The 15,702-nt window shown below is 56.2% G+C and overlaps 2 protein-coding genes across 3 annotated transcripts in view; both read left to right on the top strand.

Annotated features, from left to right (window-relative positions):
* The window catches only part of CAPN5 (calpain 5), a 48,596-nt gene that overhangs the window by 18,077 nt on the left and 14,817 nt on the right, over window positions 1-15,702 (top strand). For both annotated transcript variants that reach the window (XM_074335730.2, XM_019726415.3), the window contains exon 3: window positions 3,881-4,012. In XM_074335730.2, coding sequence (XP_074191831.1) covers window positions 3,881-4,012 — 132 coding nt within the window. The remainder of the gene's footprint in view (window positions 1-3,880; window positions 4,013-15,702) is intronic.
* Window positions 7,919-12,819, top strand: OMP (olfactory marker protein). Its single transcript, XM_074335731.2, has one exon. The coding sequence runs from the start codon at window positions 9,855-9,857 to the stop codon at window positions 10,872-10,874; it is 1,020 nt and encodes a 339-aa protein (XP_074191832.2). The 5' UTR covers window positions 7,919-9,854; the 3' UTR covers window positions 10,875-12,819.

The following is a 15,702-nucleotide window of genomic DNA, read 5'->3' as shown; positions in this document are numbered from 1 at the left end:
AGTCCTACTGTGGTCTTAGATTCCAGGAGGAGGTGACTGGGGTGAAGGTGGATGGATGAGGAGGGGGAGGGAAGGAGGGGCGGAAAGTACCCTGGATCCGCTGTCTGCTGCTGCATTCCTGTTTGTACACCGGGCCTGGAAACCTGAAATTCTTGTTATGCTGCTGAGGGAGGTAGTTACGGCTGTGACCTGTGTCCAGTGGAACTGGTCTAACAGGCTGGGAGGGTGTGGGGGCGGAGCCCCAGAGAGTAGTTTCCAGGCTCTCAGCCTCACATAGACAGGTGCTGGCTCAGGTAGTAAATGGCCAACTGTGATTGCATGGCCATCAGCTGTGGCTAGTTGGCCGTCAGCTGTAACCAGTGAGCCATTGGCCACTAATATAACTGCTGTGGCTACGGAGAGGAGGAAGAGAAAGAGAAGAAGGATGGGGCTAGCAAGGAGATGGTGGCTGGGCTGGCAAGCGTGGATGGCGGTTTGCGGACAGTGTGTATCCAGCCTCCAGTGAGAGTATAGTGCCGCCAGAGAGAATAAAGTGGTATGACTCCCCTACCTGTGGCTCCGTGGGTGTTCCTTTTTGGCCTCACCATATCCTGCGTTCTTGTATGGGGAGCGGGAGCAGAGACCCCGCAGGCCGCCCTGCATTACAAATGGCGCAGCGAGCAGGGTCCCCCGCATGACAGAGGGGTTGAGAGGTAACTGCAGGTGCAGAAGGCTGTGCCCCAGAGAGAGGTTTGCTGACCAGAGAAACCATCACCCCCCAGCCCTAAGGGATAGCCTGGCCCAGGGCTCACAGCAGGTGCCTGTCCAGTCCCATCCTGCATGCCACTTTGTCTGCCTCTGAGGGCTCCTGCCTGCAGCCCCAGTGGAATCTGCCAAGCCCTGATATTGGAGGTGGACAGAGTTAGGCCCAGGCCCTGCCCTGGAGCTTGCAAGCTTGCACGGGAGACCCCAAGGCAAAGCTCACTGTGGACAGTGATGGAGGGAGCACAAGTGGCCGGGATCCTAGGAGGATGGTGTCAGAGGTGGGAGCTATCTTGAGGGTGGCTGGATTGTGTCTTAGGCAGATTTGGAGGCCCCATTCCCCTTTGGAGCCTTCCTGCCGACCAGCCCTCTCCATGCCTGCCCTGCTGGTGTCACCACCTCCAGGCAGCCTCCTCTGATCTCTCTGGGTTCCTGTTATCACAGCTGTGTTCACATGGAGGATCATAAACTAATTTCTCCTCCTCAAGGGCTCTGCCTCTAGGCTGGGATCCTCCTGGCCCAGCTCTGTGCTCTGTGCCTAGTTGATGGGCCAGAAAAGGTGGAAGGACAAATACTGTTTTGAGAACCCTGGCCCTGTGGTGGTGAGGGTAAGGGTCTGGGTGGCCCCTGATCCCTTGGTCTCATTACTATATAGTGAGACCCCCTAAGGTGGGTTAGGGACAGGTGCAGGGGTCAAGTGAAGGAAGGGTGGCTTTGTCGCTCATAAATCCTAGCCCCGCAGGAGGCTCTGAGGCAGCTGCCTGAATTTGAATCTCAGTTCACCTCTTCCTAGGTGGCCCTGGGCAAATGTTTTAACTTCTCTGTGCCTTGGTTTCCTCACCTGTAAAATGGGGATGCTACAGTGCCTGTCTCTCTGGGTTGTTTTGCACAGTGCCAGGCACATAGTAGTGCCGGTCATTATGAGCTATTTCTGTGATTATTCCATTCAGGGTCCCCAAAGTGGCCTCTGGACTCCAGGACAGACTCCAGGTGCTCCCACTCTCAGATGCCTGGGCCTGACTTTGCCCGCCTCCAGGGTCAGGAACAGGGCTTGGCAGGTTCCCCTGGGGCTGCAGACAGAAGCCCTGGGAGGGAGGACAGAGTGGCATGTAGGATGGGACTGGACAGTTTCTGTAGGTCAGAGCTGGCAAACCTGTGCTTGTCCTTCCTCTCTACTAGCTCCCAGGCTGGTGGATTTGCCCCAGGTTCCTGTTTCCCCATAGCAGGTCAGGGCAATGCTGGGCCTGGAACCTGGGCCTCGCTGGTTCCTGAGCTCGCTCTCTCTCTCAATCTCTCTCTCTTTCTCTTGCTCTCTCTCGCTCTCTCTCACGCGCACACTAGAGAAGTGTCTAGGACCAGGGCCCTGTTCTGGGGTGGCAGGGCCAGGCTGAGACAGTTGCTGCTCCATGAGGAGGAGACCTCAGGGCGGAGAGCCCAGAAGACCTCGGTTCTGTCCTGTTGATCCACTTACTTGCCTCATGACCTTGGGCGTCATTGTTTCCTCCTCAGTGTTCTCTGTGGAATGGGCGGCCATGTCTCTGTCCAGGGCCCTGGCTGGGGGGAGCACCTCTGAGGTCACTGCCTGGTGACGTGAGGCGGTAGCTCCATCTCTTCCCATGGTGAGCTGTGGCTGGGGTCTGCCAAATATGAAGCTCCCCTTTACCCCTGTCCTGCCTGTCCTTCCGGACCCCAGGGAGGCAGATGCTAAGTCATGGCTCTCTCTGGCTCAGAGTGCTGGGTTGGGAGATAAGATACGGAGGGCAGCAGGGAGGGAGGGAGGCAAGGCTTCCTGATAGCTGCCTGGCCGGGTTTCCGTGACCTGGGGCGATATTCCTGCATTCCATGCTTTGGGGAAGCCACCTTGCAGCTTGGCCCTGAACTTGTCACCCTGAAGTCCCATCTGGAGTCACTCATGTCCTCAGGGGAATTATAGCCCTCAACGTGGCCCTCTAAAACACTGGTTTTCCCAGGCAATGGTGGCAACAGGGGTCCCAGATACCTTAGTGAAAACCGATAGCCCTTTTCCCCATTTTTCCCCCTCAGTGTTGTGCCTCCATGACCTGTGGAGTCCTTACACAGCCCTGCAAGGATAATAACCTACCTCCTTTGCACAGGGCAGGAAACGGAGGCTCAAAGAGGTTAAGCCACTATCCCAAAATTGCACAGCCAGGAGATGGGGAAGAATTTGAATTCTCTCTTCCTGACTCTGCTACCCTCTGCTGGCCGCCTGCAGTAGGATTTCGTTAGTTCTGTTGTGATTGAACTAGCTTGGAAGCACCTGCTGAAGTGGTGGCAGGCTCGTGCTGTGTGGCTGGAGCATGTTATTCCATGTCTCTGGGCCTCAGTTTGCTCGTCTGTAAAATAAGTACAGTGCCCACCTGTCAGGACCATGGTGAGGGTTGATCATAGTGCCAGCAGGATGCCTGGCATTAGAAATGTATGTTTCAGTGTTTACCTCCCCCCACTCCCACCGTAGCCCCTCTTGGGTAGCAGGCACTCCCTCTCAGCTCTATTGGGTGAAGATGCTGATGGATGAGGAGGAGGGGCCTAGGGTGGGCCCTCTGGGAGCTCTGTGGGTGTCTGCTCAGCTCTGCTCCGACTTTGCTTGCTGTGTGCTCTTGACAAGTCATCTGCCCCTCTCTGAACTTTCATTCCTTACCCATAAAATGGAATAGCAATGCCACACTCCTCAGGTGGGGTGAGGGTCAGATGAGACAGCCTGAGGATGTGCCCATATGGGGCCAGACACATCAGCTCCCCGGTTCTCCCCACCCTCTGTACTCATCACAGGTACTTTTGGTGTGTGTTTCCACCCTGCACCCCACCCTGCTCCCTGACTGTGGGCTCCTGAGGGCCGGCTGGGGTGGGCACTGCAGGGCTGCTGGTGCTGGTGCAGGGGAGGAGAAAGGTGGTGGCCCAGGGTCCAAGCCCCTGAAGTCCTTCCTCAGTATTCGGTTATCGTGGAACCTTTGGCAGAAGAGCAGAGTTCTTCAGCCAATAGGAGGGAAGGGCCTTCCAGGCAGCAACTGGGGGAAGCTGGATTTGGGGAAACTGATTAGCCATGAGGGGACCCCAGTCTGTAGGGAAGACAGGCAAAACTGCACGCTGACAGTGAGGTCTCCTCTCGGCTTCTCTGCAGGACATCTGTGAGGACCCCCGCCTCTTTGTGGATGGCATCAGCTCCCACGACCTGCACCAGGGCCAGGTGGGCAACTGCTGGTTTGTGGCAGCCTGCTCATCGCTCGCCTCCCGAGAGACCTTGTGGCAAAAGGTGAGGCCTGGGGTCGGGCAGGGGCTTGCCAGGGAATGTGAACTCAGCCTGTGGCCCTGTCACATGGGGTGGCCTGCGGGGTCTCAGCTTCCGCTCCCCACATAAGAACGCAGGACATGGTGAGGCCAAAAAGGAACACCCACGGAGCCATAGATAGGGAAGTCATACCACTGTAGTCTCACTGGAAGCTGGGTTGGAGACATAGGAAGCAGGAGCCACACTATCTGCAACCTGCCGTCCACTTCTTTCTGCCAACCAACCTTACTTGCTAGCTGCAATCCGCCGTGCTAACTGCAATCTGCGCCTGCCAACTCAGCCACCATCTTCTTGCTAGCCCCCCATGTGCTGCTGACGTAGCCACGGCTGTTATATTAGTGGCCAATGGCTCACTGGTTATAGCTGACGGCCAACTAGCCACAGCCGATGGCCATCCAATCACAGTTGATGGCCATTTACTACCTGATGCCGAGAGCCTGGACACTGCACTCCTGGCTCTGTCCCCACAGGCCCTCACTGCCCAACAGAGGCGGTGCAGCCTGAACGTGCTGATGAGACTTTATGGAAACCTGTGCAGGGGGTAGGGTGGGGTGACACCGGGGCTCCCCAGCATTGGCTGACATTAAAATCACCTTCCCCTCACCTGCCAACTGGGGTGGGTGCTGGGAATCTGTGTAGCTCCCAGTGGGATTCTGATATGTCCCCTCCCCACAATGGGGGCCCACAGTGTCCCTGGAGTCACATGGCAGAATACGTACCTGAGAAATGTGGACACGGCCTGAATCACATGCAGTGTGGAGAGACTACTAACTGAGGCTCAGGAGACCCCTGCCAGTACCTACTGTGTGACATGGCCAGTCCTTGTCCTTCCCTGAGCCTTCATTTTCTCATTTGTTCAGTGGGAATGATCCATGATTCACGGTTCCAAGCTGCTGATGGTCTGGATCAGCGCCAAAGGGTTTAGGGTGGAAAGAACGGGCTCTGGTCCCGACACTTCGCCCTCTTGTGGCATCAGTCGGCAGTGCAGCCCTTAAATCAAACAGCACCTCTGCCCTCGGGAGGCGGGGACGTTGGAGTAGAGGCTGGACTTAAGCTCTCCAAGAATTACCCAGGGATCGCACCCTGGGTTCTCCTGCCAGCAAATAGAGTCATTGCCTCTTTCTCATCCTTGCCCTTCCTGCTGTTCCTATTAGGGTTGGGCAGCAGAGCTTAAGAGCACTGGGCATCTCAGTCATACAGGCTTACGGATGTGCCCCAGCCTCACCATATGGCAGCTTTATAAATAGCCCCAGGTTATTCATCCAAAAAATCAGGATATCAGGGTAGCTCCCTCTCAGGGAGGTGTGAGGGTGAAATGAGACACGGTACTTAAAAGGCCTTGCACAGTGCTGTGTGCCATGAATATTCATAGATCATAATGGGTATTCTCATGTAAGCAGGGCATAAGGAGCAGAGTTTGTTCTCATTCTCTAAGACGTTCCTCAGCCATCAGAGGGAGCTGTGCCCTCAGCCAAGGCTGGGACTGTGGTGGGGCCCTGCTGTCGTGTCTTCTGAATGCAGTGTGATTCTCAAAGCCGCCCCGGGGTGGGCATCCCAAGGGCCTGGCCCCTGATGGTCCTGTGGGGATGGGGTAACTGCAGGCTGTAGGGCCCTTACAAAGGCCACGGCTGCAGCCCGTAGATGCAGGTAGTCCTGGGGTGTCTGAGCTGGGATGGCCTCGTGGGAGCATTTTCCTCCTGGGCCTCAAGTCCCAGAGAGCGTTGGGGCTGGGAGCTGTTCCCACCCTCCTGCCTCCAGGCTCTAACACCCTTCTCTGAGCCAAGAATAAGGTCCCCCTGCCTCCGATCCCCACTGTCAGCTAGGTCAGGGCTCAGTCTGAGGCTGGAGGTGGCACACAGGAATCCTCTAGTGCTGGCCCCGTATCTCCCATCCTGCCCTATAGCTGTGTGTTTTCCTGTGGCCTCTTCTCCCAAGTTGAGTTCCCCATGGGCAGATAGGCCAGTTTATATCTTCCCTGTGAGCCCAGCAGGGAGCCTGGCACAGAGAAGGCTCAAGAAAGTTTTGAGAACTTTCTTGAGCCCCTCCCCAAATTGTGGGACCCAACCACTGGCCAGCAGCCCCACAGCCAACGTTGCGGCCATAGGCCTCCTGCAGCCTTCAATGGGGCTGAAGCCTGACCTGCTGTGTCCCCTCCTGGGGAATGGCTGTCTGGTCATTTGCAGCGAGAAGCCTCAGCTTGCTCCTGCCCTGGGCCTGGCCTCAGGTGGTCCCCTAGTACAGCTTCTTATCTAAGTGGAATGAGGGGCCCAGAACCTGCCCGGGGGGAGGCCTGTCATCGGGCCATGGCAGCCCTGTGTTTGTCTCTGGGCCAAAGGTTCCTCCTGCAGGGTGTTGGGGCACCTGGCCTGCCTGGAGGCTTTGAGGGCCAGGAGCTTATGTCCCCTGGAGGCTGTGGCACTCTGGACCAATTACAGTCTGCTTCCTGGTGCTGCTGTGGTGACAGCCCCTTGGTCCCAGAGGGAGGCACGAGGCCCCAGGGAGCTCATTACAGTGCCTTATCTCCCCTCCTGTCCCTGCTGACTGAGCCCTGTTTGTTGTCACCCCTCACCTTCTGGGCCCGTTGCCCTACAGGGCCTCCCTGGCCCCACTGTGTTTTCTCCACGGAATGGGGGTACTCAAGCTGACCTGCACCCCTGCTCCCCCCACCCAGCTCACTGTGGGGATGCTGAGCCTCAGACACGGATGCATGACGCCCTCAACACACATGCCCCCTCCTCCAGGAAGCCACTCTTTTACCTCTAGTCTTGATGCAACCTGGGGTCAATGATTTTAAACCACCCAGGCCTGGCTTTCTTTCTGACTGGGTCCCTTGCTAGCTATGTGACCTTGAGCAGGTCATGTCCCTTCTCTTGACTTCACCGTAAACATGATGTTTCTATTCCAGTGTTATGAGAGCATTAAAGGAGCCCGTGGGGGGCAAGCCCATGGTATAAGGAGCAATCCACACTTGTTAAACCCCCCTCTGTGCCCTTCTTGGGCCCCCATCTATTTCTCTGTTCTGCTAGACACCTCTTGGCAGCGGGCCTTCCCCCTATGGGATCCCTGTTGGGGGCATTATGGTCTCTTCAACTTGACTGTACATTCCCTGATGGTAGGGAAGTGCACTTCAGGTGGACCTGAAAGGATGTGACAGTAGGGAGGGGCATTTGCCATCAGGCCTGGCCTGGCCCAAGCCAGGGAAATTCACCTCCCCCAGAGCCTGGCACAGGCCTGGGCATGAGGGCAGGCCTGATCCCTGGTCTGAGCCATGGGCTGCTGTGCCCCTGGCCCTAGGAAGCAGATGTAACAGCAGAGTCCCAGTAGAGTGCCGGATGGCAGAGCCAGTGTTGGGGGGTGGGCAGTCCTGTGGTGGGGCCGGGGGAGGAACCTGGTGGTAGAGCCAGGCTCTCTTTTGGTTCCATTTAAATGTTTCCCATCCTGCCCTTGCCCTGGCTGTATGAGCAGTTCATGCCCTTTAGTTGTATAGTAGTAGTTCATTTACCACACGTTAACTGAGCACCAACTATGCCACGGCACCATTCTAGGTACTGGGGACAAAAGATTTGGAAAAATACAAAACCACTGAAGGCTTTCTTTACCCAGAAACAACCAGTGTTAGGGGTTTTCTATATTTCTTTCCATTTGGGGTTAAAGAGATATTTGTTTATTTGTGTGCTTTTTTTAAAATACACATTTTTGTAATCACATCTGCAAGTCTGGAGCTTCTTCTCTCCTCCCTGTCGTTCCTATATCCAGCCTTCATGTCAAGGTGTCGGGTGGCTGAGCAGAGGTGTGTGGACAGCAGTGGGCCCAGCCCCACCTGCAGCCTCCTGCCTCCCCTCCCTTCCCTCCCTTCCTTCCTCTGGCGTTTCCTGGCTCTCACTGGTCCCTCTCTCCTGCCCTCTGCTGTCTGTGACGCCCAAGCCCTGGTAACAAACTCCACCTCAGCCTCCCCCTGCAGGCCTGGAATCCTCTGCCCAGGCCGAGACCAGGCTCTCTCTAGGGTCCTGTGGCCCCTGGTCCCCATCAATAGGACACCTCCCCCATGTCCTGCAGGTTCAGGGATGGGGCAGGCATTCTCTTCCCTCAGTACTGCCTCCAGCTCACACCCTCCCCATATGAACCCCTACAGGCTGCTGCCATTGCCCTCCCCTGCCAGCGCAGCCCACCTTATTGTCGTCCACTGCCAGGTAGCTACCCTGGCCTGCCACCCAGCCCCCAAGGCCTTGGCACCTCCGATTTCCCAGCCTTTTCCACCCACAGTGGTGCTGTGTCCCAGGGTTTACTATGCCCCTGTGCGGGCACCCTGCCCTCATCACGCTGGCCTCTGTTCTTGATTACATCTCCATCAGCCTTCACCATCATTTGCCTTGAACTCGTGTTCCCATGGCGACCACAGCCTGCGCCTGGATCTGCTTTCTCTGCAAGTCTTCAATTGAAGGATCAATCTCTCTGGCCTCACTTTCCAAGCATCTTCGCCACTCTTCCACTCCGACGCACACCTGTCCCTAAAACGCATTTTGACCTTGGTCACTGACCATGTACTCTCCCCATCTGCCCATCTTCTTCCTCTTGTCCTTGACCTTGGGCCCCATGGTCCATCATATCAACCATTCTCTCACCATGCATTCATTCGTTCATTCATTCATTCGTTCATTCATTCAGCAAGTATTTTCTGGGGGCCTCCTATGTGTCTGGTCCTGTTCTAGGTGCTCGCTTAAAGTGATGAACAAGACAGACATGGTCCCTGCCCTCTCTGGGCTTACGGTGTAAGTGGGGAGACATCACAGACAAAAACTAGCAAATGTACAAATAAAAAGCAAAATTTAGTGCTGGGAAGGAAAGAACGTTCCTCCTTATGAAGGAAAGAGAAGCCCCCCCCAACAGTAACTCCTCAGCCAGGTTCTTCGCCTCTAACCCCTCCAGCTACAAAGTAAAAGTTTCTATGAGGGTCAGGCAGTTTCACATCTCCGTTCTATGGTTCTCTCGAATACTCTTGGGGAATTGGTGCCAGCAACCCCCAGAGCTGACCCCAGGGCTTGACAGGACCAGGTGCTCTTCTAGGCCCTGCTGCTGTTCATGGGGTCCAAGATGCCACTGACTTACTTAGCCTCCATCTAGCAAATGACGGTGCTTGTGGTCCACTAGACCATTCACATTGTTTTCAGGTGTTACACTTTGGCCCGGGCCTCTGTCCTCTTATCTGTGGGGCATGTCGTAGCAGCTTCCCCTCTCTCCCACCCCCCACTACACTCACATACTCCAGTTCTTCCATTGGCCCACATATAATAGCCGAGGTCCTGGTTCTGCCTTAAGTATTGGGGATATAGACGTTTGTCAGATTCTTCTGAGGCCACAAGTCTCCTGGGGGAAACTGAGGATCGATACAGGTAGAATAAGAGGTAGGGTTTTAGTAGGAGAGAAACCTGGGCATGTGGCTGCTTTGCAATGCAGGGCTGAGCCAGGGCCAGCAGATAAGAACCGTTTAGGTCAGTGATTCTCCAAGCATAGTCCCTAGACCAGGAGCATAACCTGGGAGAAAGGCAGGTTCCCAAGCCTCATCAGAGCCCTCTTAAACCAGAAGCTCTGGAGCTGGGACCCAGGAGTCTGTGCTCCAAGTCCTGCTGGTGACGCTCATGCCCCCTAAAGTTTGAGGACACGGGTCTAGGTGAGAGATGACGGTAGTTGGCCTGGGCCCTGGCAGTGGGGGTTATTGGGCAGGGAGGGTTCTCTAGGTGTCTGGGAGGCAGAATCAATAGGTCTTAGCGACTGGGTGTGGAGGGGTCAGGGGGAAGCTGATGCAAGGATGGCTCCCAAGTTTGGCTCGAGTGACATCAGATCTCAAACCAGCGGGCCCTCTGGTCCTTGTGCCCCTGAACCCTCCCACCAGGGAGTCTTCCAGGTTCTCCTCTCACCCGCTCCCCACCCTCACCCCCTCTTACTGCCTGGATGCAGTGCTCTCTTCTTCGCAAATAAGCCAGCTCCCAGCCCATCCGTGGAGGTGGTAGTCAGGGCGGTTGCCACAGCAATGAACATCAGCAGTCTGGTCCCCGAGGAGCCTGTCACCCTCCTGCCGGCCTGCAGTGCTTCCATTAGCGCTTCTGCCTGGAGTGCAGAGGAGGCATTTGGGGACTCCCACCCTCATACGCACCCTATTTTGAGGACTGGGTGGGGTTGGGAAGGGCCAGTGCCAAGAGGGGAGGGCCTCAGGGTAGGCAGGGCCCCTCATTGGTGGCCTCTTGCCTTGGCTGTGAGGCCCCAGCCCACTCGGCTCCTAGACAGAGGCAGAGGCAGAGGCAGAGGCAGAGGCGGCATCAGTAATTGGACCATGGCAGAGGACAGGCCAAAGCAGCCACAGCTCAGCATGCCGCTGGTCCTGGATGGGCACCTGACCCAGCAGCTGCGGCTGCGTGTGGAGAGCCTGAAGCAGCGTGGGGAGAAGCGCCAGGATGGCGAGAAGCTGCTGCGGCCAGCCGAGTTCGTGTACCACCTCAATTTCACCCAGCAGCAGAAGCTGCAGTTTGAGCGCTGGGATGTCGTGCTGGACAAGCCGGGCAAGGTCACCATCACGGGCACCTCCCAGAACTGGACGCCCGACCTCACCAACCTCATGACACGCCAGCTGCTGGAACCCGCTGCCATCTTCTGGCGCAAGGAGGACTCGGACTCGGAGGTCATGGATTGGAACGAGGCCGACGCCCTAGAGTTCGGGGAGCGCCTGTCGGAGTTGGCCAAAATCCGCAAGGTCATGTACTTTCTCATCACCTTCGGCGAGGGCTTGGAGCCTGCCGACCTCAAGGCCTCCGTGGTCTTTAACCAGCTCTGACGGCAGCGGCTCGCTGCTGCCCCTCCTCTCACCCGCCTGCCCCGTGCCCTGCCTGTACCCCCTCCCCCCAGGTGTGTATTTGGGGACATTTTTCTAGCTGCTGACCTGTACTCAGCTTTGCCAGGACCCTTGTGCCCGCATCCTTCCTCTCGCCTCCCCCTGGGCTGGTGCCCTCGCTTATGGAGGGAGATACAAAGGCTCTGTAGTCTAGAAGCTGAACTGGCAGCCTGGCTGCCTCTGCTTCTGCTGTAGACCACAGAGGCCTGGCTGGGGCTAGTGTGGGAAGATGGAGGGGCAAGGGGTGTCTGCCTTCTCTGCTTCATCGTTGGGAGAGAGAGACTGAGGGAGACCAAGAGAAAGACAGACGGAGACACAGAGACAGGGAGAGAGATCCAAAGAAACAGCCATCGGGCTTCCTCTGGAGTTGGGGATGGCACAGCAACCTCCTTGGGAATCCAGCAAACAGGCATTTGCTGCCCGCCTGGCCACAGCGCCCTTTGTCCAAAAATGAATGCCCAACCTGAGGATCCAGGAAAGCACCGCTCCTGGCATGGGCCTGGCATGGTCCCACGATGCCTCGGGGTCCTCAGGACATCAGACAGGGTGGCTGCGGGTATTGGTGTGGGCAGTGGGGAGTGGCTGGCATGCTGGAGGCTGTGCAGGCCAACTCTCGCTCTCCTGAGAATGACCAGAATGGGAGAAATGAAGGGCGGGGGGACATAAAGTCATACAGGGATGTATCTACCTATACATATACATATATAGTGAGAGAGAGCACGCTATATTCACATGGATATAGAGTCTATACCTGCCCTATGGACACATCTGATTTTAGATTATCTATTATATAATTGCCCAGCTGGTTCCAAGTGGCCTTTAGCAGGGGGTTGATCAGGCTGATCTTGGGGAGAGAGATTTCCTGAGCTGGGAGACTCAGGTTTACACAGTGAAGCAGAAACAATATAGTGAAGGGGTTTCCTTCTGCTTGGGAGAACCTGGATGGAGGGGTCCAGAGCTTTGGAGCTGGGGACAGTAGGTTCTCTGGGGACTCAGGTATCCCCCTCTGGGACTTCAGGCTTTTTCCAGCTCACTGGTCAGGGAAGGTGACTGTTTCATCTAGTGTGGCACCCCTGGCATCTTTAGTGGAGCTGAGGGGTGGGGTGGGACGGCCTGGTAGGGCAATTGCGATGACTGATGGTCAAAAGTGGGCTGGAGGGAGCATGTGCTGTGACGATAGAACACTGGCCTCAGGCCACTGCGCACAACCCACTCCCCAAACAGGGCAACTGAGACACGATTATCAGTAGATTCAATTCTGGCCCCCAAGCCTCACCCCCCTTCACACTGCACAGGGCCAGTGAGCCCATTTGAGGGAGTGGCCTGACTTGCCTGGCATCAGCTGAGGGCACCTCAGGAAGTACCTGCAACACCCTGTCTCGAGGTCAGCCCTGGTTTTTGTCAGGGACGTGCCCTAACGAAGCATAGCTACCTGGGGTGGGGGTTGGGGGTCAGCACAGGACCCTGAGAACAGATGCACTGAGAGATGGAGGGTCAGAGCCATTCCCACTGGCCGAGGCTGCGGGGAGTGTGGGCCCCCACTTAGGAGGCGTGTAAGCAGGATCGGGTGTGGGAGTCTGGATTCTTTGGGTGGGAGATTGGCTGTGGTGTGAGCTATGGTCCCCAAACGCACGGCTCTGGCTTGTTCTGAGATGTGCTCAATGTCCTGGCTTGCCTGCCTTGCTTCTCTACTGACCACTGGGGGAGGCCAGACCCCTGGGGATATCCCTGCCCTTCTGCCTCTTTGCTTCACCTCTCCTTGCAGCTCTGGATCCTCTTGGTGCAGATTGCCTGCACCCCCACTCTGCCCCACCACATCTTCCCTGCGGGTGTGTGAGCACCGCTGCTGTGCCCACTGTGTGGCCCCAATAAAGCCTATGTGCTCATGCTTCCATGGTGTGCAGTCTGTCACCGTGAGCCACCCCCTCCCTTTCAGGATCTCTGACTTAGCCCTGTCCCCTCACGGCCCTGAGCACCCCCCACCCCGACTTTCTCCCATACTCCCAACCCCTCTTCCCCGCGGCTTTCAGGGATGAGGCTCAGAGCAGTGAGGTACCTGGCCTGAGGTCAGACAGCAGGATGGAGTTTAGAACCAGGTCTTCTGATACCCAACCAGGAACCAACACTCCTTACAGCTTTTTCTGCAGTCGCCCCCAGACCAGCCTCTGTCGGGGCATGAAGAGAGCAATGCTGAGGCCACAGAGAGGTGCCATCTAGTCCTCGGCAGGTGGGGCCCAGAGGGGATGGGTGAGGATACACCAAACCATGCTCAGCTTTCCGGTGTGGCCGGGCAGGGGCAAGCTGGAACGGGAGTAGCCAGGGGTGGGTGAGGTGGGGGCAGGCCTGTACCCAGGTGTCATCCAGCTGTCACCAATTTGCTGCCTGTCCTCAGGCAGCCCCTGACTCTGTTCTAGCCTCAGAATTTCCAGAGGGAATTGCTTGGTTTGGTGAAGTCCTTTCCAGCCCTGTCCTTCTGACCAGCTAAGACGGACATCGCCGTCTCACCTTAGTGCCCCACTTGGCCCATCAGAGCTCCGTCCCCTGGTGATTTCTCTCCAGGTCACTCAGGTTTTGGACAGAGATAACAGGCCCAGAGGAGGAGGTGGCCTGCCCACAGTCACAGAGGGTGTGTGTGGACCAGGCTTCTGGGCCTGTGGACCTCTGACCACATGACACGGGTCCCCTGGGATGGGCAGGGGTGATGCCCCCACCCACCTGTGGTCCCAGGCCCAAGAGAGGCCGGCTTCTTCCCAGAGACCAAGGTCAGGCTCTGCTGCAGAGGCCACACTTGGAGTTTTGCTTGGTAACAACCCCTGCTCCGAAATACTGCCCTGAGCCAGGTCTCACCTCCCTGTCCTCCTCCTTCCTACCCCTGGACAGCAGTACAGGCCTGGTTCCACTCCCGAGACTGGATCGGGAGGAGTACAGGGAATGTGAAATGATCCATTTTCCTTGGAAATCACGAGAAACCGTAGAGCGAAGATACCTGCCATTTCCTGAGCTTCTGCCTCCCACTGAGGCAGTGTGTGTGGTGGCGAGGGACCCGGCCGTGCTCATCCACCAACCGACCACCTGTGTGGCCCTGGGCAACTGCTCTGGGCCTGTTTCCTCTTCTGTCGGTGGGGCTAATAATGTGCCTCCCTCACAGGGTCGTGGTGAAGGTTAACTGAGTAGATGTGAGTAACGCGCTGAGCTTCACAAGCTGGCACATGGGCACCCTGTCTCCGTCTGCTCATTGTTACTCTCCAGTCACTGTAGACACATGGTGTCACTTTTCACTATTCTTCTGAGAGGAGGGTCTTAGTTGAACCTTTTAACTGCGGAGGAGCACAGGGTTCAGAGAGGTGAAGTGAGTTGCCCAAGGCAACACAGCAGCTGGATGCTTGTAGAGGGCCAGGCTGGGGCCAGGCCTGGCTCTGTGATCAGAGAGAGTGGTCTTGGGAGGAGATCCTCTCTTCTCTCTCTACACCAGGCTCAGAAGGCCCAGCTGAGGATACCTTTAGCCTTCACGGTATAGCTGGGGAGCCCAGAGGGAGGGGCCAGCCCCAAGGCTGGGGTTCCCACCCAGGTCTTAGCATCTGGCTGAGCGCATTCCTTGCCCTGTGAACAGGAATACCTGGGGCCCCCTACACGAGTGTCAGTGTCCTGCTCTCCAGAGGAGGCAGGGAGTAGCACCCAACCTTCCTGGCCTCTTCCAGTCATGGTAGCTGAAATTCGGGAATTTGAGACTCTTGGAATCAGAAGCTGAGAAGTGAGGAACTTCAGATGCTCAGAACCAAGGACCCTCTGGTTTTGAGGAGTCCAAGCGGCCTTGTGGCTCACCTCACCCAACTCGCGTAACACAGGAAACCCCGTCACCTGCAGCCCCTCAGCCCACAGCCCTGCAGCCTTGTTCAGGAATGTCTCATGCCGACCCTCTGGGGTCCCAGGCAGAAATGTGTGAAAAACTCCCTCTCTGTGCTATGCCTACACACACACACACTGATGTTCACATGTGTGCACACACATACATGCGTGTGAACGTACTCGTGTAGGCTGACATGCATGTAAATGCACACCCACTTGGACATGGGTCCGGAGCAGTGCTTCCCTCCCTGGGTTCTGACCCTCCCAGTGTCTCCTCTGTCACAAACCTGTGCAGACTCTGGGTGAGCCCCTGCCCCAGCAGCATTTAAGCCCAGCCACTTGGGTCTACGTGGGAATCCCCCGGGGAAGATCCTAGGAGCCCTCCAGATAGGTATGTATGTATAGGAAGCAACGCAATATGTGTAGGGTTCAGGCACCAACTGGGGATCTTGGAATGTATCTCCCATGGATAAGGGGACGACTGTGTCTGGCTTTGTTTCCATGGTGTCATTTAGTATGTTCTCCGTGCCCTGCATTTCCTGTAAGCTAGGACGTCGCTCTAGAGGCTGGATAAGGTTCAGGCACAAGTTTTATTTGGCTCAGCTGCCTCATAGGCAATATTCTCTCAGGAGGCTCATACTATCTGGTTGTCTCTCTTTTGTGTGATATTAGAAGCCATAATTGCATAAATCCATTATTTGTCAGTGATTGCAAAATAGTGAGAGTCTGATATTCTAATTTCTTAGCTGGAATTCATCTCCAGATACCAACCTCCCTTTATCTGCGATTGGTTACCCTCTGGTACAGTCTGTGTGGAAAAAGCAGGATAGATCTTCCATTCTTTCCCTTAATTGTCCAGTTTCAAAAAAAATGAGCTGATTCCCTGCCAGCCTCCGATGGTGACTAATTATGTATCATGATCTCA

Source organism: Rhinolophus sinicus, chromosome 14 (genome assembly GCF_057876585.1).
Source record: "Rhinolophus sinicus isolate RSI-liver-muscle chromosome 14, RSI-T2T, whole genome shotgun sequence".
Classification (NCBI taxonomy): Eukaryota; Metazoa; Chordata; class Mammalia; order Chiroptera; family Rhinolophidae; genus Rhinolophus; species Rhinolophus sinicus.
This window is presented reverse-complemented; position numbering and strand designations above follow the sequence as displayed.

Excerpts from the sequence above, each read along its gene's own strand:
- OMP (XM_074335731.2), top strand. The coding sequence starts at position 9,855 with ATGGCTCCCAAGTTTGGCTCGAGTGACATCAGATCTCAAACCAGCGGG.